The 23,486-nt window shown below is 34.5% G+C and overlaps 2 protein-coding genes and 1 non-coding gene across 3 annotated transcripts in view; 1 reads left to right on the top strand and 2 right to left on the bottom strand.

The window, feature by feature from the left end:
• Nucleotides 1–6,874: 6,874 nt before the first annotated feature.
• LOC110097063 (ubiquitin-40S ribosomal protein S27a-like) lies at nt 6,875–7,715 on the top strand. The gene has a single exon (XM_020823282.2). The coding sequence runs from the start codon at nt 6,953–6,955 to the stop codon at nt 7,418–7,420; it is 468 nt and encodes a 155-aa protein (XP_020678941.1). The 5' UTR covers nt 6,875–6,952; the 3' UTR covers nt 7,421–7,715.
• Nucleotides 7,716–14,377: 6,662 nt separating this feature from the next.
• LOC114580854 lies at nt 14,378–14,479 on the bottom strand. The gene has a single exon (XR_003702463.1). It is a non-coding gene; the product is annotated as a U6 spliceosomal RNA (small nuclear RNA).
• A 688-nt stretch (nt 14,480–15,167) lies between these two features.
• The window catches only part of LOC110097062, a 13,609-nt gene continuing 5,290 nt past the window's right edge, over nt 15,168–23,486 (bottom strand). Inside the window, exons 2-8 of the mRNA XM_020823281.2 lie at nt 19,691–19,724; nt 19,230–19,463; nt 18,761–18,850; nt 16,112–16,177; nt 15,945–16,036; nt 15,782–15,829; nt 15,168–15,530 (exon numbers count right to left, since the gene is read on the bottom strand). Of these exons, the coding sequence (XP_020678940.1) occupies nt 15,413–15,530; nt 15,782–15,829; nt 15,945–16,036; nt 16,112–16,177; nt 18,761–18,850; nt 19,230–19,463; nt 19,691–19,724 (682 nt within the window). The 3' untranslated portion in view covers nt 15,168–15,412. The remainder of the gene's footprint in view (nt 15,531–15,781; nt 15,830–15,944; nt 16,037–16,111; nt 16,178–18,760; nt 18,851–19,229; nt 19,464–19,690; nt 19,725–23,486) is intronic.

Here is a 23,486-nt window from a genome sequence, read left to right as displayed (position 1 = left end):
CAAATTAAAGGACTAAAATCCTTATCCTAACTTTTTCGTTCCAAATAAATATGGTTGATGGAAAATGTATATTGGCAATCAAGCCATGAACAAGATCGCCAATATTAGAAGATCTGTTTGATCAACTTCATGGGGTGATGCTTTTCATCAAGGGGCTGTTTGGTTGCTTGCAAAGTAAACGCAGTGTAAAGTAAATGTAGTGCATTCTAAATACTTTGAGGCTGTTTGGTTGTCGGCAAAGTAAATGCAGGAGAACTGTTTCTATTATTTGGTTAGATATATCTAGAGTAAAGTAAAAGCAGTGCATTTGTAATATTTTTTTTGACATTATAACTAGTGTATTTATAAAAGCAGAGATTTACCTTTTATATATAATTGGATCAGAAAACTCTCATAACCGGTTCGTTCTGTGCCCGTAAGATTCCTAAATAGAGCTAAGTATCTTTGCTTCTTAATTTCCTAATAAGAAAAGCATACAAGATGGATTGGGTGAGAGGCTCCGCTATCGGTCGAGGAAGCTCCAGTGTCGTCCACCACGCATTTCACTGCCGGAGCTACCCGGCGCCGACCATACATGCCGTCAAATCTGCCCCACTCTCCTCTGCCTCCCTTCTTCAGCGCGATAAGGCCATACCTCATAAGACATCCCCTATTTGAACAAAACATATCTTCATCAACTTGAAACTCATAAAGTATATCGACTTCATGAAGTTCTGATGGGATATCGAAACCGTTATTAAAAAAGTCTGGCGTTTGGTAAGTCAAGTATTATTGCTGGTTAGCCAGTTAGAATAGATGACAAAGACACTAGCAAAATCATATTTCTCTTCACACACAAACTCCCATTTCCATTTTGCTTCTGATATTTTACTTCAATTATTCAAAATAACGCATAAGACTCAATATAACATTTGAATTCACTAGAAAAAATGCCAGATGTAGCTCCAAAAATTAAGGGCTTCGAGCTCATAAGTTCATTTTATCAACCGAAATACTGGGATAAGACTGGAACAATGCCGGCGAGTCATCACCATAGAATCATTATTTCTTTACCAATAAAAGAGTTAACAGTAAAGATGCAAACATTTTTGAGGTTTAACGTTAGATATGTATGAACATTACAATCAAAAGATAAATTAGAGATGCTTACAGTAACTTCAAATAAATGAGTTTTCTGAACTCTAATGTGAAGTTTCCTTCAAGACAAAGATCTCTCAAATTCCTGTGGCAGAAATAAAATATAACAGTAAGAGAAGAGCATAAAATTATAGCTCAAAGGAGAATTGTTTTCGAACAAAAGTAGATGCACGTATACATAGTGTCACAGAATCAAAACAAACCTCTAAACCACTATATTCCACAAGGCTTCATTTGGGACGGCTTTTTTGTTGCTTCTTAAAGCAACTTTCTAATTTTTGTACTAAGAAATTGCTTTAAGAAGCAATAAAGAAACCGTCACATACGAAGCCTAAGTCTCCATCAGCAAAGTAAGAAGCAACATGAAATAGCAACATAAGAATGAGACACTATAAGCTTAAAGATACATTCACAAGCATTCAACTAATATTATATCAGCTAGATGAAAAATTGAAGGTGATTAAAAACATAAGCAAGGTTTCTCAAGTTGACGAATCAAAGTGATTAAAAAAGTGTGTTTAACTGAATTTTTATGTCATAACATGATCAAAATATTACAGCAATCTACCCTGCTTATTCAATTATCTTCACCATAAACCAAATTCACGAGTTTCTAATTTATGCTTGAGCCTACACCACAGAAAATGTTATCACGAAGCATTTATCTAATGAAACTCTCATAGCTTTACCATATAGAAATCGTTTAAAATTCAAGAATTATGCACTTAAACGATGGAAAATTATCAGCAGAAGGAATTACACATCAAAGAGAACAAATTCAGTCGTATTGCATTTACTTCTACCTGTGATTACACCGAAAATCAATCATCGAAACTCCAATATGATGAATATCTCATCATCATCATTACCCCATACAAATTATTTTGGATCAGCAATAAGATTTATATCTACTAATAGAAAATAACTATCAGGATATCGATCAGAAGTAGGAATACTCACAGAGACACAACTCTCCCATCTTCAGAGCAAACTACGCCATGCCAGAAACAGTGATCAACACCTTGTTTTCCCCAGTTTGACAGAGCTCCATATGGATCGAACTTCACCCCTTCTCTAAATCTCAACAGAGCCCTCCCTGCATCCAAAACAAAAACAGTAAAATCCTGCACATATCCCAAACCACAAATCCAAAAATTTGAAAAGAAAAAGCATACCTTCTTCTCAAAAGAATCGCAGAGGGCACCTATCTCGAAGGAGAGAACAACCATCACAACCAACAAGGAGCTCATCCATATCCTCCTCCTCTCCATCCCGATCAAAAGGTCTATAAGAAGCGGAGAGTGCGTTCCTATGGTTGAGTGAAGTGTTGGGGTTCGGCCACCGTACCAATGGTGCCGCTAGTGAAGTAGCGATCGGAGAGCCATTGACGGTTGAGGTCAGAGGTAAAGTTGGAGAGGCCTGAGAAATAGAGAGAATGTTAGAAGAGGTCGTAGTGCTCGCGGAATGGAGAAGGTTGTCCGTCGGGGTCTCCCACGTCAGTCGACGCCGAAGTGAAGGAAGAGTTCCACGACGGTTTTGCGAACCAGGGCGAAGCGACGATGCGGGAACGCCAGCGCAATCGCAGGAATGGAGAAGAGAGCAAGGAAGAACGGAGAAGGAGCTGCGGCGAAATCATCACGCAACAGCCGCAAAGAATTTCTAACCCGCTCGATTTGAGCGGGTTACAAAGTTGCGCAAATTGCCTCTACTAATACCCCGCTATTGCTTTGGAGGTATTTCATTCCTTCCACTCAAAATTAATCAAATAATCAAATTTAATAAATACCTGTAATTCTTTTACTTTACCCTCCTAATTCAGGCAACCAAACAGCCCCTTCTTCTTCTTGCTTGGGCCTTCCTCCTGCCTCTCAAGAGAAATGAGAGGCTATTTATAGCTTTTTGAGGATGACATGATCCGTAAATAGGAGGAGGATCAAGGGCAAATTTGGAGTGATTTGAATGGATGACCGATATTGAATCCCTTGATCGTGGACCGTTCATCAGACATTTGAAGGTCTTAATGATGTCAGAATTCGATGATCTTGGGCTCGTTGGATTCATCTCGTCGAGCCGCTCGATTTGACTATAATCAAATTATGTTTGGAAACCGTTTGGTAACTCAAAATGTGGTTCGAACTTTCCAACAACTCTTCGGGTCCTTGATTTGGACTCTTTTGGGCTCAGATTGAGTCAAATTTGGCGTCGTTGGGTTCGTATTTCCGAGATGATCAGTTCGACTATACGTTTACTGAAATCAGAGTTCAGATGATTCTGAATTTAATTTTTGAAATTTCCGGCTTTATTTTACCTCGAGATTCATGCCCAATCAAGATAATTTATTGATGACACATCAATAATATAATAGAGCTCTCAAGCTTGGCAAATCAAATCTCATCGAGTCATTGACTTGTTCTAGTTTTTCCTCCACCACAACATTATCAGAATTTCTTGAACACTATTACTTTTAAGTCTTTAACCCATCGAGCCTATACTAATCATCCAACCTATAATCTTTTGGTAGACTTATTGGACTTAAATTAATCTTGGATTATTTACTCCCCTCATGATATTATGAGAGTTGAGCTTCGACACATTGTTTAAAAGGAATTCTTTTTAATTATGAATATGAATCAACTTAGTTTTTGTCGTTACTTTCGAAAATCTTTTCTTCAAACTAATATTAGTCTCCGACATCCCATTCTAATGTGTTTAAGTTGTCTTTTATAAGACCATCATGCATATCTAGCAGGCGTTCGATGCCCTCATTTGCTAGGTCTTCCTTATCTTGCTCAAGGGCAAAGACTAAGGCTTCGTTTGGGACGGCTTTCTTTCTGCTTCAAAAAGCAGCTTCCTTGTACAAAAATTAAAATTTTTGTACTAGGAAGCTGCTTTAAGAAGCAACAAGAAAGCCGTCCCAAACGAAGCCTAAGCTGGTTGTACTCTTTTTTTGTAGTAGGACTATCTATAACTTTGTTAATATCGCACAATTCTTGATCAAATTGTTTATTACAAATTGAAGAATGATCAAAGACTCGTCGAGCAATTTTAGTATTTTTAATATAATTTTATAAATAAATTGTTCTTGTATATATGTACCATATTAGAAAGTTTTATATTACAAAATACATGTTTATTTTATATATATGTCTACAATTCATATTAAATAACCACATATTAAGTTTAAATTATACAATCACGTGTTTGACAGATTATAAATATTCTAACATTTTATGTGAAATAAGTTATTTTAAAATAGAGCTAATGTTAAATATTATATTCATGATAAATATGATAAATAATTAAATATTATATGTTGTAAAATATAAAAGGCTTTAAAAAGATCATATTATGTGAGATAGGTTCAGTAGCAATAATGTTGAGTTATACACTTATATATGAGTTTTATTTTATTTTATTATCTTAGCCTATAGATGGGGTCACAATCTTATGATAAATTATTATGTGCGGAATTTGAATGCGTCTCGACTCCAATCAAAATTGACCACATCGCATATACACAATGTGTATCATACACACTATGTATAGAAGGCTGTACACAAGGTGTGTACATGCGACGGGGCCTGGAGTCTGAATGCAATCTACGCCCGGGTTCCGCACAGAATAATTTCTCCAATCTTATATTATATGGTGTGGATTTGATACAATTCACTATCTTATGATGGCTAACAAACATACAAATCTTTTCATGATATGTTCTAAAGCTAAGATAATATTTTATATGTTAAGAAATAAATAAATTAAGCTAAGATAAATTTTTATGACATGAGTAATCTAGTATGTTTGACATTAGTACACTTAACTAGCATAGTGCATATGAGGATTGTGCATTTAGTAATTTTTTTTTTGGAGATTCTTTTTTGTAAGATTACCTTAGTACAGGAAAATTGCCAATTTTCGGCGGCTAGCATTAATTTTTTTGGCGGTTTATGAAAACTACCAGCATTTTTCCAGCGGTTTAAACCGCGTGGGAAATGAATTGCGGTGGTTAGTTTCCAACGGCATACACAACCGGTAATTCCGACGGTTATTTGACCCCTGGAATTACCGCTTGTAATCGCTAATTTTTCTGTAGTGCCTTAATTAATATTATATAATGTCATTATTCTACTAATTTTACTTTATAATATTTATAAATAATACAATTGTTTAGTCTATGATTATAGTTTAGGCTTGAATAAAATCCTTAATCATATATGAGACCTAAATTAGATTTAAATGAGAATTTAATTCTTAATAGAACTTAATGGAGAAAAAAAATTAATGTAGCTAAACCTATATAGTGAGATAAAAATTATTTCGCATTTGGCTTAGACTGATGAGAACTGACTTCATGTATGTCAACCATACAATGAAGAACATAAGACATGCGTTGGTGAAGTTCCAAGCAATGTTATATGATTCTATGCACAAAATAAGAAATAGAAAGCAACGAATAGAAGAGGACATCAGGATCTAACGTGGAAAAATTTTGAAATCGGAAAAAAAACTACAGAACCACACTACGTTAAAAAATTCATTATGAAAATTAGGAGAAATTTGTATATATCTATATTCTCTCTTGCTCACTCCTTGCTTCTCTTCACTCTTATACCGTTCTCACACACAAAATAAAAGAAAATTCAAGTAAAAAACACCAAGGGACGCCATGCACCCTTAATGAAAAAAAGAGAGAAAATTGTCCGGTCTGCCTCGAAGCGATGCGGTGTAACACATCTGTTATTGGTCCATTTGATAACACCGCAACGCTAAATTTAGAGAATTGTGATGCTAAGCTCTTTGTCATTTCACTCAACAAATTTTGCAACATCGGGGCTCTCAGATACGGGCGCTCAGATACATAACGATGGAGCATTGTAAAAAAAATAAAAAAAAAATTGATGCAAAGCACCCGAACAGAAGGAGGAACCCCGCACCACAACAAACTGAACAGAGGACCAAGTTAACAATACAATTCAATTGATTGACAAAATAAAATTCCACACAGACTAATATTCTAGAATCATTAATAAGATTTTGACAAACATCGAACATATTCGATCAAGCTAAAAATTTCTTGCCAAGATTCTGAGCCAACACAATGGTTTCAAGCAAGTCGGGGTCTTCAACCTCATAAGTTGGTGGCAAGTAGATCAAAGTCTCATCTGAAATCAGTTTAGCTAGGGAAAGCATTTTGAATTTCAAAATCCTCAAAGGAGTGCCACTATATTTACCTTACATCCCACTCAAGATTTTTAAAAAAAAACCTCAAAACTTTTGTATTTATTTTACAAAACCTGAAATTTAGATAAAATAAAGTAAAACTAGGGATTTCTAAAATTATTGAATTTAAAATAGTATTTTACACTTTTTAGTTGGATCTGAATTAAATCCCATTACTAAATAGCCTCTTAGAGAAACAATAATTTTCAAACCTGAATTTTGAATACTTTCACAATTTCTTATAAATATAGGGTTCCCTATAATATTAATATAGCAAATATGATATATATATATATATATATATATATTATTTGATTATATGCACGGAGAGAAAAATAATTTGATAAAACTTCTAAAAATGTTATCGCCATATATTGAAAAAAAAAAATAATTTTATCCATTGCAAAAAAAAGAAAGAAAGAAAAAAAAGCTGGGAAAATGATACAATACATTTTACTCGCGAGATATCTAAACGCTACCCTCATCATTCATAAAATAAAACTGTATAAGTGCTGTGTCATCAGTTGGAAACCCTAGCCGCTACGAGCTTCAAGAGCGACCGGACGGCGGCTAACTCTAGACCTACGACGGAAAGATGCAGATCTTCGTCAAAACCCTAACGGGGAAGACGATCACCCTCGAGGTGGAGTCCTCTGATACAATCGACAACGTTAAGGCAAAAATCCAGGATAAGGAGGGCATTCCGCCAGATCAACAGCGCTTAATCTTCGCCGGGAAGCAGCTTGAGGACGGCCGTACCCTCGCCGATTACAATATCCAGAAGGAATCGACGCTTCACCTCGTTCTCCGCCTCCGTGGGGGTGCCAAAAAGCGCAAGAAGAAGACATACACCAAACCCAAGAAGATCAAGCACAAGAAGAAGAAGGTTAAGCTCGCCGTGCTGCAGTTCTATAAAGTTGGTGATACTGGAAAAGTGGTGCGCCTGCGCAAGGAGTGCCCCAGCGCTGTGTGCGGAGCGGGGATTTTCATGGCGAACCACTTCGATCGGCATTACTGTGGCAAGTGCGGTCTGACCTTCGTCTATCAGAAGCAAGGTGAGTGATGGCTACTCTTGCCTTATTTCACACATGAAGTAGAAGAGATGTTTTGATATAACTTGTGAGATTGTTGGAAATAAATGTTGATGGAAGAGATTTTTTAACATTTCCATTTAAGTTTTGCTTTATAGGGATTCAAGTTAAATTGTTTTGATCGAACAATTCATAGGGTGCCTTGTTAAGTTTTATCTTCCCTTGTCTTATTGGGAGTTAAGGATCTAGTTATCTTTCAGTATCGTTCATGTTGCTATTTTTGATGCTGATATTTGCTCAATGTAGTGATGCTGATATTTGCTCTGGCAGACAAGATTTATCATTTGATAAATATTTTTTTTTAAATTTTTTATGTTTTGGACTCTATGTAATTTTATTTTGTAGGACCTTAGGAAGGAAAATAACCAATGATACTGTCGGGCTTGTTGCTCTTAGGTTTTCACTTGTGTTGATCCTGCTCCTTTGTGTCTGGTTGGTGATTATTTGTGGGTTGTTTCTTTTACTTATTGGGCTTGACCTATTTTTCCCTTAGATTGATGGCTGCTTGGTTTTTTTCATGATGGCTGTTCAGTTTCTCTGTTGTTCACTCGTTTCTCTGCTGCTGTCAACACAGTTTCCTGTTGCTGGCTGCTCGGTTTTCCACTCGCTGTTTCCCTGTCCAGAATGCTCAGACTTCTCTTCTTGTGGGCTGATTTGGGTGGTTCTTATTGACTATTTTGGGGGAACATTTATGTGAGCAAAAAAATGCTCTTTCTCCCTTTCTCCTATATATAGTGGTTGAATTTCATTGTGCGGAAGAGTTTTTAAAAGAAAAAAAAAACGTAAACTTGAGGTTTTTTTGCCTGCAAGCTGGTTTTTTCTCTTCTCCCTATACCTTATTACTTCGTCTCTTTCTTCTTTCTATTTTTTCTCTCCACGATTCGCCTTCCACCAGTATCTTTCTTCTCTAAACTATTGTGTGTTAAACTTGAGGATTTCTTCTAAACTTGCGAGCTGTCTTCTACATTTCTACTACTACGTCTCGATTTTCTTTAAACTTCTTTTCTACACGGTTTCCCTTCTACCTTTATTTTTCTTCTCTAAATTATTATAAGTAATAAGTGGTGATTTGCCCTGTTCTTTTGATATTTGTCAGAGGAACAATGTTTTTTGTTGGATCATACCGTTTTGTCATTTCCTTTGAGCACCTTCCCTAGTTTGTGTTTGCATGTGAGGTGACCATTTGTGGTTGCTCAGAGGGGTTATAGTTTGTGTTTTATTTCTTTGTTTTCTTGCATCACTTCCTAATCATTTTCCTACATTTGGTTTTCTACCAAGTTTCTATGATTTGGTGTTTGATTATGTGATAGTGAAAGGAGTCTTTCTGCATGCCTAGTGTTATCCTACTTGATTTTAGAACTTAGGTTGCATCAATTATTTACTATCTGGTTTTTTTAGCAATGAGTTTGTTTTAATTTAATTTGCAAAGAATTGAAATTCTATGCCATCAGGTATTTGATCCAATTTGTATAATCTGATATAAGGTTTTGAATCTTCGTTTCCGTCCCATCTTCAAAGCTTCAATTTTAATTTGATTAACTTTTGGTTTTTGATTCCGATTAATTTTTTATTTTTGTATATTTAAAAATGCAAGTGTGATATAAAACATAGGATCATTGAATTTTGATGCAAATTGCATCACAAATGAAATTTGTTATGGTTTAATAATGAAATTTTAGTTGAACTTTGTCCACTACTCAGAAGTTTCACAGAAGTTTGATGCAAAATATGCAAATATTTTTGATTCATCACTAATATCAATGATACTCTTTAAATTAAGCCCCGTTGTCCTTAAAACTTTTGAAAATTTAAAATATTACTTGGTTTAAGATTGTTTTCAGCCAAAATCCTTCCAAGACCTAGAAATTACTCAAACTTATCAAAACTTAAAACCATGATCTAACCAAGTCAATCTAAATTAATAGGATGTTTTACTTTATGCAGGATTTAGTAAAATTCATTTATTGCAAATCATGTTAATCCACATTTAATCAATTTTAAAATTATTAATCCGGACTATTTCTATTCAATAGGTTTAGTCGACAACATTAAATCGTATAATTTATTAGTATTTGATTTGTCGAAACAGTTGGTAATAAAATGATAATGAATTGTTTATTTCAATAGTTAGCCATGAGATATTGTTTTAGAGGTTACTAATTTGTGCTTAATTGTATGATGAGGTTATTTTGACTTAGGATTAATTAATTATCTCATGCTACCCACATACACACACATACTCGCTCTTGCTTCCTATTCTTTCTTTCTCTCATTGTAATCCTTAATTATCTAATATTAGAATAGGCTAGATTAACAGCGGATAAAGGGATGTTAGAAAAGGTTAGACTAATTGTAGATTAAGTGATTCATTATAGCATTATCCACAAGTAATCCGATACAATTTAATTATATTGTGATGAAAATTAAACATAAGTTAATTATGATTTCATCTATTAAGTGGGGCACTGCAACTTAGTTGTTATGAAAAGTGAGAGAAAGCTGGCTAAGCCTAAAACTAGGATTTTTTCTTTTTTTTTTTGGAATTCTGGATGTTGAATGTGAAGACTAGGAAAATGTTGATGTTAATGATTCAACTAAAAAGATTTTTTTTTTTTAATTTGCAAGAACTGAGACATCATTGTGGAAGGTTATAATTTAATGTATTGTAGGAAAGTTAACCATGAATGGTGTATGGATTGTAGTAGAAAGTTAGTTGGAAGACAAAAGTGTTAAATTGTGATTAATAATTAGATGATTGATATTAAGTTAATTATAACCAGTGACCTTATAAATGTAATTAAGATTTTTTCTACTCAAGTTGGAGTGGATGATGGTTTAAAAACTAGTAAATGGTAGCTAAACTAATGCTTATAATTTAAGGAGTGACTTGGGCTTCGTTTGAGACGGTTTTCTTAGTGCTTTTTAAAGTAGTTTTATAGTACAATTTTTTTTTACTAGAAAGTTTGCTTTGAGAGTAGTAAAAAAGTTGTCCCAAACGAAACCTTAGATATACATATATATTTGTTAGAATAGGCTCAGCTAGGTTTTTTTGTGGCATGAGATAGAAGGCTAATGCTATGTGAAAAGCTATACTTAATAATTATAAAAAAATAATAATTTCCAAATTTGGAGTTGCTCAATCACTAATTGTTTGATTTTTTGAAATTGAAAGACATGAAGAGACAAAGGTGAGAGTCTTAGGTTTCATTTGGGCTGGCTTTCTTTCTGCTTTTAGAAATAGCTTGCTAACACAGATTTAATGAAAGCAGCGAAAAAACAATGATCAAAAGCTGTCTCAAACGAAGCCTGAAGTTGTAGACTCGAAGTGGATATATGGAATCTTCAATATTTAGAATGAGTATTTTGTCTAGCCATGAAGCAGTCCCAAACGGACCCTTAATGTAAGCATAGAAAAAGCAATGATCAAAAGCTGTTTCAAACGAAGCCTTAAGTTGTAGACTAGAAGTGGATGTATGGAATCTTCAATATTTAGAATGAGTATTTGTCTAATTTTGAGGTTAATCTAAAATGAAAAAGTGGATATATAAAAAGGAAGTTGGATTTCAAGTTGCTAATCTATCTGAAAAAAAGAAGAAGAAATCAACTTCCTTTGATTAAATGATTATGATATTATTTAATATTAAATTATTTTATTTAATTCAACTTTAAAAAAAAATATTAGCCAAAGTCGTTTGTTTAACTATTTGGGAAATATTGTATAGAAAGGAATTAATTTTGCTAACAATCATTAATATAATTGTTTTGGTGGAAATTTTTGTGATATCAATTGGGTTGCATTGTCATGTTACATCAGGTTATTGTTCTCATTGGTATCTTGTGTAGTTAGTATTATACATATTAGAATCTCTTTAGTCATTATTGAAGTCATTATATACTGAAGTAGTTGTAATATATATTATTTAAAAATTTTAAGTTGAGCTAAGAAGTTGTGTTGTTTCATTAATATCTTTATTATTTTGGTCATTACGTACATTCTTTTGTTTTAAGTTATTTTTTCTTTTGATTATAAGTATGTTGCTTAAGCATTCCTAAGAGCTGCAAGGAAGCTAGTAAAAGAGATAAGTTAATCAGGTAATTTTGCTGTATTACTTGAGATTTAAAGTTTGATATATTTTTTGTGTGCATAGAATTGACCAATTATGAAAAAAATTCGAGATATTCAAACCAAAGTTTTATTAGAGAATGAAAATAGACGATTCTACCAATATATATGAATATGCGCGGATAGTCCATATGAGATAAAGTTAGAGAAAATGAAATATTTAGATCTTGCATGTGTCAGTGACAAAAGATCATGATTATATGTTTATAAGCAACCACAAAGATTTGATGAAAATTAATGTGTATATGAGGAATAATTTCTTGAATTGTTAAGGTTGATTAAATTTAGAAAGGATGTTCTACACACATGATTGTCATTTTGTCAATCAACATGTCCTCCAAATGTGTTACCGCCAACTACGACGTGAAGGAGGAGGTGTTTCTGTTGATGAATTCCAAGCCTCTGCGGATTACATGTATCATGTTATTTTTTGCCATAATTTGTTGCTACAAATTTATGAAAATTGAATGGAGATTCTTAATGAAGGTACAAACAAAAATATGTCGAAAGAATGAGACATAGAGATACTTACTTTAATTAGGTACAAAAAATATTGTTCTTAATTAATGAATACTTAGACCAAAGAAATTTTGGCCAAGAATTTCAGTCTACCAATTACAACCATTGATGGGCCAACTAATGCAGGTCCATCAATTTATAGGTTCATTATCATCGTTGCATATGGTGGGTACTTATTAATAATAATAATTTTTTTTTGTACCCAGTTAGGGTGGGTAGCTGTCTCCTTCTTCTGGTGTATTTTTAATTGTATTTTCATTAAGAATCTCCTTCTGTTTTTCATAAAAATGAACATTAAAGTCATCCTCTTGTGTCAACTAAAGATGGTAAAAAATGTTTTGGCCAATGACATTTGTTGAGGTTTCGAGTTCATCAGCAGAAGTACCTCCTTCATGTCGTAGTTAATGGTAACACATTTGGAGTACATGTAGATCGACAAAATGATAATCATGCGTGTATAACATCTTTTCTAAATTGATCTAACCTTGAATATTCAAGAAATTATTTCGCTTATAAACATTGATTTTCATCATCTCGTGCATGCTTATAAGCATATAATCTTGATTTTCTGACACATGCAAGAAATATCTAAATATTTAATTTTTTCTAACATTTATCTGAAAAGGACTATCTGGTCGTCTTCTATATATTGGTGTAATCGTCTGCTTCTATTCTCCAGTAAATCTTTGGTTGGAATGTCTCTAATTTTCTCTATATTCATTGTAAAAATTAAAAAAAAAAATCAAACTTCAAATCTCAAATAATGCAGCAAAATCACCTTATTAATGCATCTTTTTCACTAGCTTTCTTGTAACTCTTAAGATATAACATATTTATAACCAGAAAAATGAAACAACTTAGAACAAGTGAATGCACATAATGACAAAAATAATAAAGATGACATGACTTATTGATGGAATAACATATCTTAGCTCAATTCAGATTTTTTAAATAATATATATTACAAGTAATTCAACATTCAATTACTTTACTAATGATTAAAGAGATTTTAATGTGCATGACACTAATTACACGCAATGTTAATGAGAGGAAGTTGAAATCCAGTAGATGTGATAAGACATTGCAAAAATTTCTATCATAATAGTCATAATGATTGTTCAGACAAATTTATACAAATACCTAAATTATTCGAGTTTATCATTTTAAGCCGCATATCCGAGTCATTAACCCATTTTGACATCTTTATTATTATTATAAAATGAGTACCACAAAATGTTGTTGATTCAAAGATAAGGTAGACAAATGCTAGGCAACCAAATTATGTAACATGGCCTTAGTCCATGTAGACCCCAATATCATTAGAACCCCCTAAGAAAAAAGCAAGAATTAGTGCATGCCATGGTTTAAAATTGCGCAATATGAGGCTAGCCTTGAAGCTCGCCTTTGCGCAATTCTAGTAAAAAACGCATCGAGTTTTTTTTATGAGGTTTGCGCCTCAACTTGGTTAAGGTCCGTCTTGAGACTCGCCTCGCCTCACTGACACGCCTCACGCTATATATATTAAAACTTACATAAATCTTGAAGTAAATGCCCGACATTGGACTCTATAGGAGAGGAGGAAGGGGAGAGAGCAGTTCACCATGATGATTATTCAAATGAAGAACTCCTTAGTGATGATAGTACTGATGACTTATGAGTTCATATGTGATATGTCATTGTTATTTATTTTTGGAAATTGAAATTATATGATAATGAAAAGAATACTGGGATTTGGGAAAGATAGAATTTTGAGTTAAACTATATTTCATGTTGTCTTATTATTGAGATATTTTGATTTCACTTCATATCTTATGTTTTTTATATTTTATATTATTCACTCATTAGTGTATAAAAATTTATCATTTTATATTTACACAATCTTTTGATTTTAAGGCTTACGCCTCGCCTCACGAATGAAAAACGCATCAATACATGAATACATAATTTTAAACATTGGACAACCATATCATCAATAAAATTACAATCAAGTATTATTTTATCATGTCACGACTTGGGGACCCGTAATAATAAATTGGATGCCACCTCAATCCTTATTAAAATCGGCATATGCAGTGATTAGCATCAGATTTGAATTCGTTCAAAGGACAAATAAAAAAGGCAACCTAAACCTTGAGGACTCTATGAGTGGAAGGTGATGTATGCCCTTCATGCTATGCAATGCATCGAACACATTTATGTGACTCATGAATGAGATACTTAAATCATTCTTAGGTTATTTTTGTTGTATGTTTTGAAGATATTTTGGTGTTTAACGAGCCCTTTAACTGTTAATCTTTACTAATATTTATTTATGCGTGTCATTCTTGCGCCGAGGCCATGCTAATCTTCTCAGTATCGTTCCAATTTTATCGGATGTCTCCGCAGAGACAACTATTAATCTTTACTAATGTCACTTCACCAACATAAGGTCATTCAAGTAGGAGACCTCATCATGATTTGCCATTTTATATCATTCTATTTATATATGTAACATAAATTTTTTTAATATTTTATACCTACCACTCATAGTTAAAATATGGGTGGAAATGAATGAAATATTAATATTTATAGAATGATATTAATAAAATATATGAGTGATATATTTGATATTAACGTTATATGTGAGTGGTAGGTATGAAATATTAAAGATTTGGATGTTGATATGTAATAACATGATATAAATTGGTATGATCTAAAGTGACAATAATAATAATAATGCCTACATCTCACTCCCTCCAAATTGATGTGTCAAAGTAGGGTATATACATACACACAGACACACTAACAGGAGAGATTATTCTGTGCGGACACCGGATGGTCCGGAGATCAACCAGAACATGCCATGTCACCCGGTACCGAGAAAAAATTTGACGTGACGCGCTCTGATTGGTCTCCGGATGCCATTCGGGGTCCGCATAGAATAATTTTTCCACTAACAGGCTTGGTGAGCAGGTAGGTTTAGAAATATACTCTGTTATCTTCTTCTCTCAAAAGGATTATAGAAAGCCAGCTTCTTACCCTTTTGAGTTTTGCATACACTGCTAAAAGAGGGACAAATATAAAAAAATAGCATCTTCTGTAGGAAATTAAGTGGATGAACACTATGCATAATATAATATTTTCAATCAACAAGTTTGTGGGAATTCCATTATTCAGCATACTAAACAGAAATGCCTAAGAAGCTGAGATGTCGGATCAGCTCTCCAGTTCAAAGTTCCCTCATTAACACAATTATATATATTTCAGATATTATGCAGTGGTTTGAACTCCAGCAAAAGGATCAATCTTCCAACTTACATGGATATAAAAGAGGGAAGCAGTTCTAATATGATTTGATGTATGAATTCGGGAGGAGTTTTGAGAAAAATGAATCCTTCCCCTTAGCAATCAGGTAATACACGCCAAAGCAAGGGATGTGCACCAATGCTATGGCTAAATACCTGCAATTAGGATTACCATTAGTTCTATTTGATGCGAGGATTGAAGCAAGGTATGGAGAGGGGAGCTATTATTCTGTGCGGATACCGGGTGGTTCTCCAGTCCGATTACTTGCTCGGTACTGAGCAATACCGAGTGCGGGTACGGAGCTCGGTACATTTTTTGAGTGATGTGACGCATTTTTATTAGTCTCTGGACACCTACCACACTCCGCACAGAATAATAAATCATGGAGAGGGTATATGAAGCTCACCATAGAGGTGCCCAGGGAGTTGAAAGCTCCATGAAAGGGTAGGGCCACCTGAACAGAACCCAGATAACATAATCATGAAGAATCCAAGACAAAAACGATCATCATTATTAGCCTTAGCTTTATAAATCATTTTGAGATAAAAATATGTTTAATAAGTACTCACCATGTAAGACCACAGGCATGCAGAACCCACTGGAAAGCTAAATATATACAGCTCCAAAGAACAAAATAGGCCATTCCAAACCAAGGAAAAGGCTGCAACAAGAAATTACTTAAAGTGTGTCAAAAAAGTATGTGTGAATTGCAACAAAACTGTGTAAAAGTACTTACCAGACGATTAAAGGCTGTGTCGATAAGAAGAAAGATGGCATTTAGAGAATGCATGCAGATCATTATCTGTCATCAAAAGTAGGCAGGATAAATACCAGATATCTCAAGAAGAAGAGACAGATACAATGTCAAAGGCCAGCTTCTGTAAGCATATCCTTATTGAAAATTCCATTCAAATATTGCCGTCTTAACATTCCAAATTGATGAAGTTCTCTTGGCATAAGCCAGCTAAAGTAGAATGAAATTTGAAAGCTCTAAAGTAATAATAAACTTTAATTCTGCGGATCATTTCAAGTAAATCAGGCCGTCATCCATTGCATCATTTTTGGATGCTCAGTGATGGGGACATCAGATCAGCGTGGAAGGTTTATCAGAGATGTGGCCGCCGATCTATGGCCACGATCGAGTCCTTGTATTTCTTAGTCATGATTGTATTTTATTTTATTTATGCATTTTCTTATTTGCTTAGGTGTCGTTATTATTTCCCTTTGTACCCCTTTCATGGGAGTGGTCGCATGTAAGCCCAAAGGGCAAGTTGGTCTTTTATTTTCTTGAGTCTTTATACCTGGCTATTTATAGCCTCATTTCCTTTGTTTTGAGGTAATGAATGATTGATTAGAAAATTTTCTTCTTGCATGAGTTCTTGTGAGAGCTTGAGCATCTGAGAGTTCTTGAAGAGAACTTTGGAGAGATCCCTAGGAGAGGGAGACCGGATCACCCACCAACCTTGGAGACGGCCGGGATCGTGGTTCTCATCTTCTCATCTTCCCTTTGGCGAACCTCTCACCCTACTCCACCCGAGCCATCTCATCCCTCACAATCCCACGGCCACCTCACCTCACCCGAGCCCTCAATGCCGCCGGCCCCAATGCACTAGCCGCCGGCCTCCCATCCACCTTGCCACTGTTATTGTATTTCCTAATTTGGGGTTGGGATTAATTGGGGTAATTTGAAATTCAAATTCACCTAAATTTGAATTCAAATTGTTTCCTAAATTAATTCTTCTATTTTAGGAAAGTATGTGATTTAAATCTATTTTGAAATTTCAAATCAAGAGAATTTAAATTAATTACTTCCTAATTCTAAATCCTAAATTAGGAAGCCTTAATTGCTCTCTTCAATCAAGCCTTGGTCCATAAATGCCGCTGGCCACCACATGAGCAAAATTAGGATTAATTTCCTATTTGCCTGTTAAGTTTATTTAGAAATAATTCAAAGTATTGCTGTGGCCGAATTTTCCCATATCCTCAATCTACTTATTTCTTTCCTAATCCATTCCCTAGATTTGGAAAGAATTTCCCTCCCTCTCTTCTCTGTTTACTGCCCAGCACCCGCCCCCTCTCATACCCGAACCCACCTTCTCTCCCTGGATCCTGCTTCCCTTGTGAGAAGATTGGGAATCCGTTACCTGCTACTGGCCGAAGTTCCCAAGGAGTCATCTTGGCTCATTCCTACTATTTCCCTTAACCTACCTACAGGAATCTGAAACCAATTTTAGATTTCAGCTTTGGTCCCCTCCCTTCTCCACAAGGCAAGAGAAGCTTCTTTCCTTCAGGATTTCAGAGTACGTCTTCAAGGAGAAGGAGATTGACTATACTTGAAGAGGACGTGGATGGCATCTTGTGCTTTCTAACGGACACCATCAACGAGCATGTCGAGGGCCGTGAGTGGAAAATCTCCACATCTTTTTGGCAAAGGTTTCTTCTCTCACCTGTATCTTATTTCTTTGAAATCTAAATTCTCGTTGGCTTGATTGTAATCGCAAAGACTCATCCAAGTGCTCCTGCTAAGCCTAGTAAGTCGTAGGTTTTTGAGCGTACTTTCTATGCATCCTAATTCTCGTTGTTAGATTAGAGATTAATTTGAAGCCTACTATTTTGTGTTGTTTGATTTTCTTACTTACTTTGAAAGCTTCAAACTCAGAGCATGTAATTTCGCCTAAACAAAATATCTCCTTATTTGTTTTGAACATTCGTTGAGAATTGCTAGTAATTTTATTCTAAAATTATTCTAATCTAAGAGTTGTGCAACTCCTAAATGAATCCATAAGCATCTCATCCAAGTAGTCCTGCATCACTCAGGATATTTGGATGGGCTAAAGAAGCACGTAAAAGTTCTCATAAGGTCATTTACTTCAGCTCTCACCACAACGGCACACCTCCTCACACTCTCTTTTGATGGCGGTTAACAATAAAAACATAACTTCATCAATCACAGAACCCTCTAAGTCTGGCACATGATTTTCTGTAGGACGAAGCTATGTCACAATAAATGAGACCCCCATTACTTTCTTATATTAATATCTAAGGTTAACGCAATGATGGAGAGCAGTCTAGAATCTCTCCATAGACAAATTTTGGATGAAGATATCCTGATCCAGCCATGATATTTGCTTTGAGATAATTGTAAAAAAAAAATTTATTGATTATTCTATTGATCATCTCAGAACAACATTAATAGTTGTAAAACCCATCTTCATCAAATTTAAGCCAGAATATCCTAAACCAAATTTGTTCCTTTCTCCATGATACCACCACCAAATGGAGAATATATGCAAAAGAGAGAAATGTTAACTGTCGCATTTCTAATTAGGTAGCTATCATGTTAATAATACTCATTATAAGGTAATCCAGGCGATAATACACTAACCAAATCAAGCCTTAAATTCTCATCAGACATGAATGGTAGAAGGAGACCCCAAAAGACCACATCTGTTAAAATCACAGCTCCAGCACTTATCTGTCAAAAGAACATAAATTTATCAGTTTAACAATAGCTTAATCAATAAGGATAACTTATAAAATTTATGTATAAATATTTAAAAATGGAGCATGATAAATATTTACGATTTAAAAATGGAGCAGGAAGGATTTGGAAGTACTTAAACTACCCAATGAAGCTTTTGTTAGATTTCTTTGTGCCACGCCTAAATGAATTCTGTATTGATTTGGAGATTCTTATTACATGGATCTTCATAGAAATGACTGGCATTAACAAGGACAAGAAAATCCAACCCCAAAAAGTACTTATGTAGCTAACTCTACTTCTAAATAGTCGTGTTATGGTGGATGCTTATTTCGTATGCGAAAGATCTTTATATTATAGTTCCAGTGCAAACCTGATAGATGATTTGCATTAGATAGCCCCAAAACCCTGCCCTTTTTTCATGCATTTGTCCTTCGCGACGGTTTGGTAATCTGGTATCTTCCCTGTCTTTATCAGCTCGTAGAGTCAAGTTTAGTGCATTACTATTTACCAGGTCACCCTTAAGGAAGCCATTAGCCTCCTCACTTTCAGTAATAGGTGTTCTTGAATATATCCAGCAACCATGAGCAGAAATGACAGTACCAATCTGTGATCAAAAGTTAGCAAATTTCTTGGAGACCACTCTGGATTTACAAATATTGATTTATACATGAGGGAAAAGAAATAAAATTTCTTGGAACAATTAAGTTTCAAAAAAGGGTATGGATTGACAGAGTTTAACAATTTATTTTATATGTTATAAACCATATTTAAAGAACTATAATTTTGAATGATTGCCATAAGATCAGAGGGAAATAGGGTTGAGGACTGTACCATAAAATAGATGATGACTAGTGTAAACGTCCACCTACAATGTCGAAGAAGAATGAGTGCATATAATCAAACTATTACTTCAAAGATATGCATAAAGATTGCAACATCCACCAATGAAGCTAAAAAACTTTAAAGGCTCCGACACATTAATGATTTTCTGTTAAAAAAAAAAACTTTAACATAGAATGCACACTCAAAAAGAAACGAATCCGATGAAAACTTGCAGTATATAAATGAGAACTCAGGAATCATAAGTATTTCAATTATAGTCAACAACATTTTCAGAGGGGCATTACTGATCGGGGAGAAAACTTGCAACCTTTCACTCTTCCGAATTCTACAAAACTACTAAAAAAATAAAGAAACCTAAGATCTTTTTTGGTTAAATTTTAGATCAATACTGCTCTAAAGGATTCAGTATTCTTGGAAGATTAAGGCTTCATTTGGGATGACTTTCTTACTGCTTCTTAACGCAGCTTTTTAATACTAAGAAAGCCGTTTTAAACGAAGCCTAAGTCAATAGGTTCAAAACAACAAAGATCTGTTTGGTAAACAAAAACTTCTTTACTAGCGATCTTTCTTTCTTTCTGGGATGTAAGACCAGAAATTTGGGCTCGTTTGGAGCAAGCCGTAACTAATCATTCCAGTAACTTACCTACCGTGGTACCAATTCTGATTAACCAGTAGATAATTATAGTCAATCAAATAACTAAGAAAAATTGATAAAAAGCAAATTAATTAGCAAGTAGTCGCAGCTGGTAATAATCCAAAATAATTATGTACCAAACAAGATATTTAGGTACAAATAACACTTTATTATCTTATTTCAATTAGACCAGAGGCTTTTATTTTTCAATTATTCGCACACTATATTGGCAACTCATTGAATCTGTTTCACTCTGAAGGCAAGAAAACACTGAGTCTAGCATATGGTAACTCTACCATGAAAGAGCACGTAGGAAACATTGGAATCTCAACAACAATGATTAATGCACTTATGGCTCCAACATATAGAATTGCAGTAACTATAATATACTAAAAAAGTAATATGATAGAAAACAGTCCACAAAATTCAATGAACTGCTGGATTTCAGCAAAATCCAGCAATAACAGTGCAGGATTCACAGATTCTGTAGGAAAATCTGAGAGAAAAAGCACTAAAAAATCAATAAGAGAAAGAAAAAAACAACCCGATACAATGAATCTTCGATTCGAGAGGAAGATTCCGCTCTCTGAATCTCTAGCCGAAGCCTAGAGCCCAAAACCAAACTTTTGATCTCAAATTCAGATTACAAAACTCAAGATAACCCTAACCCTAACAAGACAAAACTAATTAAAGTAAAAAGACAAAAGTTTAATCCCTAAACCGTCCCTACTTTGAATTTTCTCTCCAATATAGTGCTTAATTAAAGTGTGGGACACATCTGTTTAGCCTCTCCCCTCTCCCCCTTGATTCCGCCCCCCTTGGCCCCCTCCTCTTGTAAACCAAAACCAGTCCACTAAGAACCAGTTTAATATGTTCAACCGGCCCCCCTTGGGCGGGCCTAACATAATACTGAAATATAGTTAAAGGATATACACCTAGCATTATGATATAAATTAAACTACGGACAAAAATAGACAAATTATGATTATTTATCTAATTACACTGATTAATTCTTATGTATTAGTGATTAAACACTAATGATCACCAATAAATCACAACAACTTGAAGCAACTTCATTTAATTGGTTATCTAAGCATTAAACTACAATTAGTTAGCTTTAGCATGTTCAAGTTGATAAACTACATTTAATTGGTTGAACGTTCAACTTGACAATGGAGCATGACGGACACGTCAAATATTTGTTGGATTTGGTACTTGGCAGAGGCAAATTTGAAAATCAGGTAAATCTCATTCCCCTCTCAGAAGCCCTATTCTACTTTCCTTATTTAAAAAAAAAAAAAAGAGAAAAAGACAAAAGGAAAAGTAATGAAAGATCCATCCATTCAAAATATCTACATTCATATGTACATGCTTTCTGTATAAAAATGTTTACAAAACGTTCATCCAAAAAAATTATTAGCATTACCACTCCCAGCCCTACCAGATGGGATGCAAACCTTTTTAAGAAGACCTAAAAAGCTCCCCCTTTCCTTCAGGAATTTTAAGGAATTTTAACATATACATACCAACTGGATGTTCTATGATGCGTTTTGGAAGTAAAAAGGTGTTGCTACGAAACTCACAAAGAAAACTACCGCATAAAACAAATTGCATAATGAAAATAAAATAACCTAATTACTCTTAAATAAACCATCATATTTCCCTCCTAAATCTGAATTCAAACCAGTCATCTTTTCCTAAATAAAACCTTCATAGTTCCTTCCCAAATCTAAATTTAATTCAATCCTCATTCCCTAAATAAATCCTTCCTAATTCCCTCACAAATCTGATTTAAATCATCCATCATTCCTTAAATAAACCTATCTAAATCATCCATCATTCCTTAAATAAACCTATCCTAATTCTCTTCCCAATCTAAATTCAAATCAGGCTCATTTTCTTAAATAACTCCCTCCCAATTTCACTTAAAACTTTCTTAAACAACTCCCTTGATTCCTCCTCGTTACATAGTGAATATTAACTCTTTTGGGCCCCACAACGTGGGCCCCCCTGATGTATCAATACTCCCCCCCCCCCCCAAAAATAAAAAAAATAAAAAAAATCACACCTTGTCCTCAAGGTGCAATGATGAGAACTGTCTAGTCCTAAGAGATCATATACAAGTAATTCAAATAACCACCTATGATGCTCCTCAGTCACCATCCGTTATTCCAGCAGAAACATTAGACTCCTCTGATCTATCCTAACAATAAAGTGTCACCCCAATAAATAAGGTGATGTAGGACTACGTATATAGACAAATGTTGTGGATCAGAAAATTACACATGCATAGACAAAGCTTTGAAATTTATCAACTTCTTATGTTCTTAGTAAAGATTTAAGCCAACAAGACAGTGATTAAGATCAAGTAATCAATTAAATAATAATGTTAGCAGCACAAAATAATCAAATCAAATCATATCATGCTAATGTGCGGTTTTCAAAGAGAATCTCTAAAGTAACAATTAGAATAGTCACTATAAAAGATCCACTCATTCACACTCTTAATACGGTTTAAGCAGATAAGTCTTCATAATTAAACAATGCCCTGATTGAGGAAGAGTTGAAATATAGGGTTAGAAAAAGAGTCTACCATTCTCGTGTTCTTGATATTTGTTCTATCTTTTCTCAAATCGGCCTTCGAGTTGTTGGGATTTATCCTTGTATCGAACAAGTCTTGATAATAAGTCAGGAGTCGTGATGGAGGTAAGGGATGGGATGTAGCTGGCCAAGAGAGTTGGGCTCCCGTCTTTCTTACTCAAGAGAAAGAACAAGTTAGGGCAAACATTTTAGGAGGAATGAGTGAGGATATGGCCGGCCATCCAAGGGAGGGAGGAAACATGACATGTAATTTCAGACTTTGTGGATATATGATAGTGGAGACAACAATTAGGAAATATGGAACTAACTTCAACAATTAGAAAAATTTGGAATTAATTTAGGAGGGGTTGATTGGGGAAGAATTAATTGGAAGGAGCAAGAAGGGGAAAGAGGGGAGAGAGAGGCGCGGTGGCTAGGGTGATTGGGGGAGTTGATTTTAGGGAATTGAGAGGCTTGCCAAACATAGAATATTATTTAAGGAAGGAGGGATTATGACAAATACCTACTTAATTTAAATTGGCATGATTTTTAGAAGGGGGGGGGGGGGGA

The sequence above is a fragment of the Dendrobium catenatum genome, unplaced genomic scaffold (genome assembly GCF_001605985.2).
Source record: "Dendrobium catenatum unplaced genomic scaffold, ASM160598v2 fragScaff_scaffold_1347, whole genome shotgun sequence".
In the NCBI taxonomy this organism is placed as follows: Eukaryota; Viridiplantae; Streptophyta; class Magnoliopsida; order Asparagales; family Orchidaceae; genus Dendrobium; species Dendrobium catenatum.
Note: the sequence above shows the minus strand (reverse complement) of the source record. Positions and strands in the feature narration are given on the sequence as shown.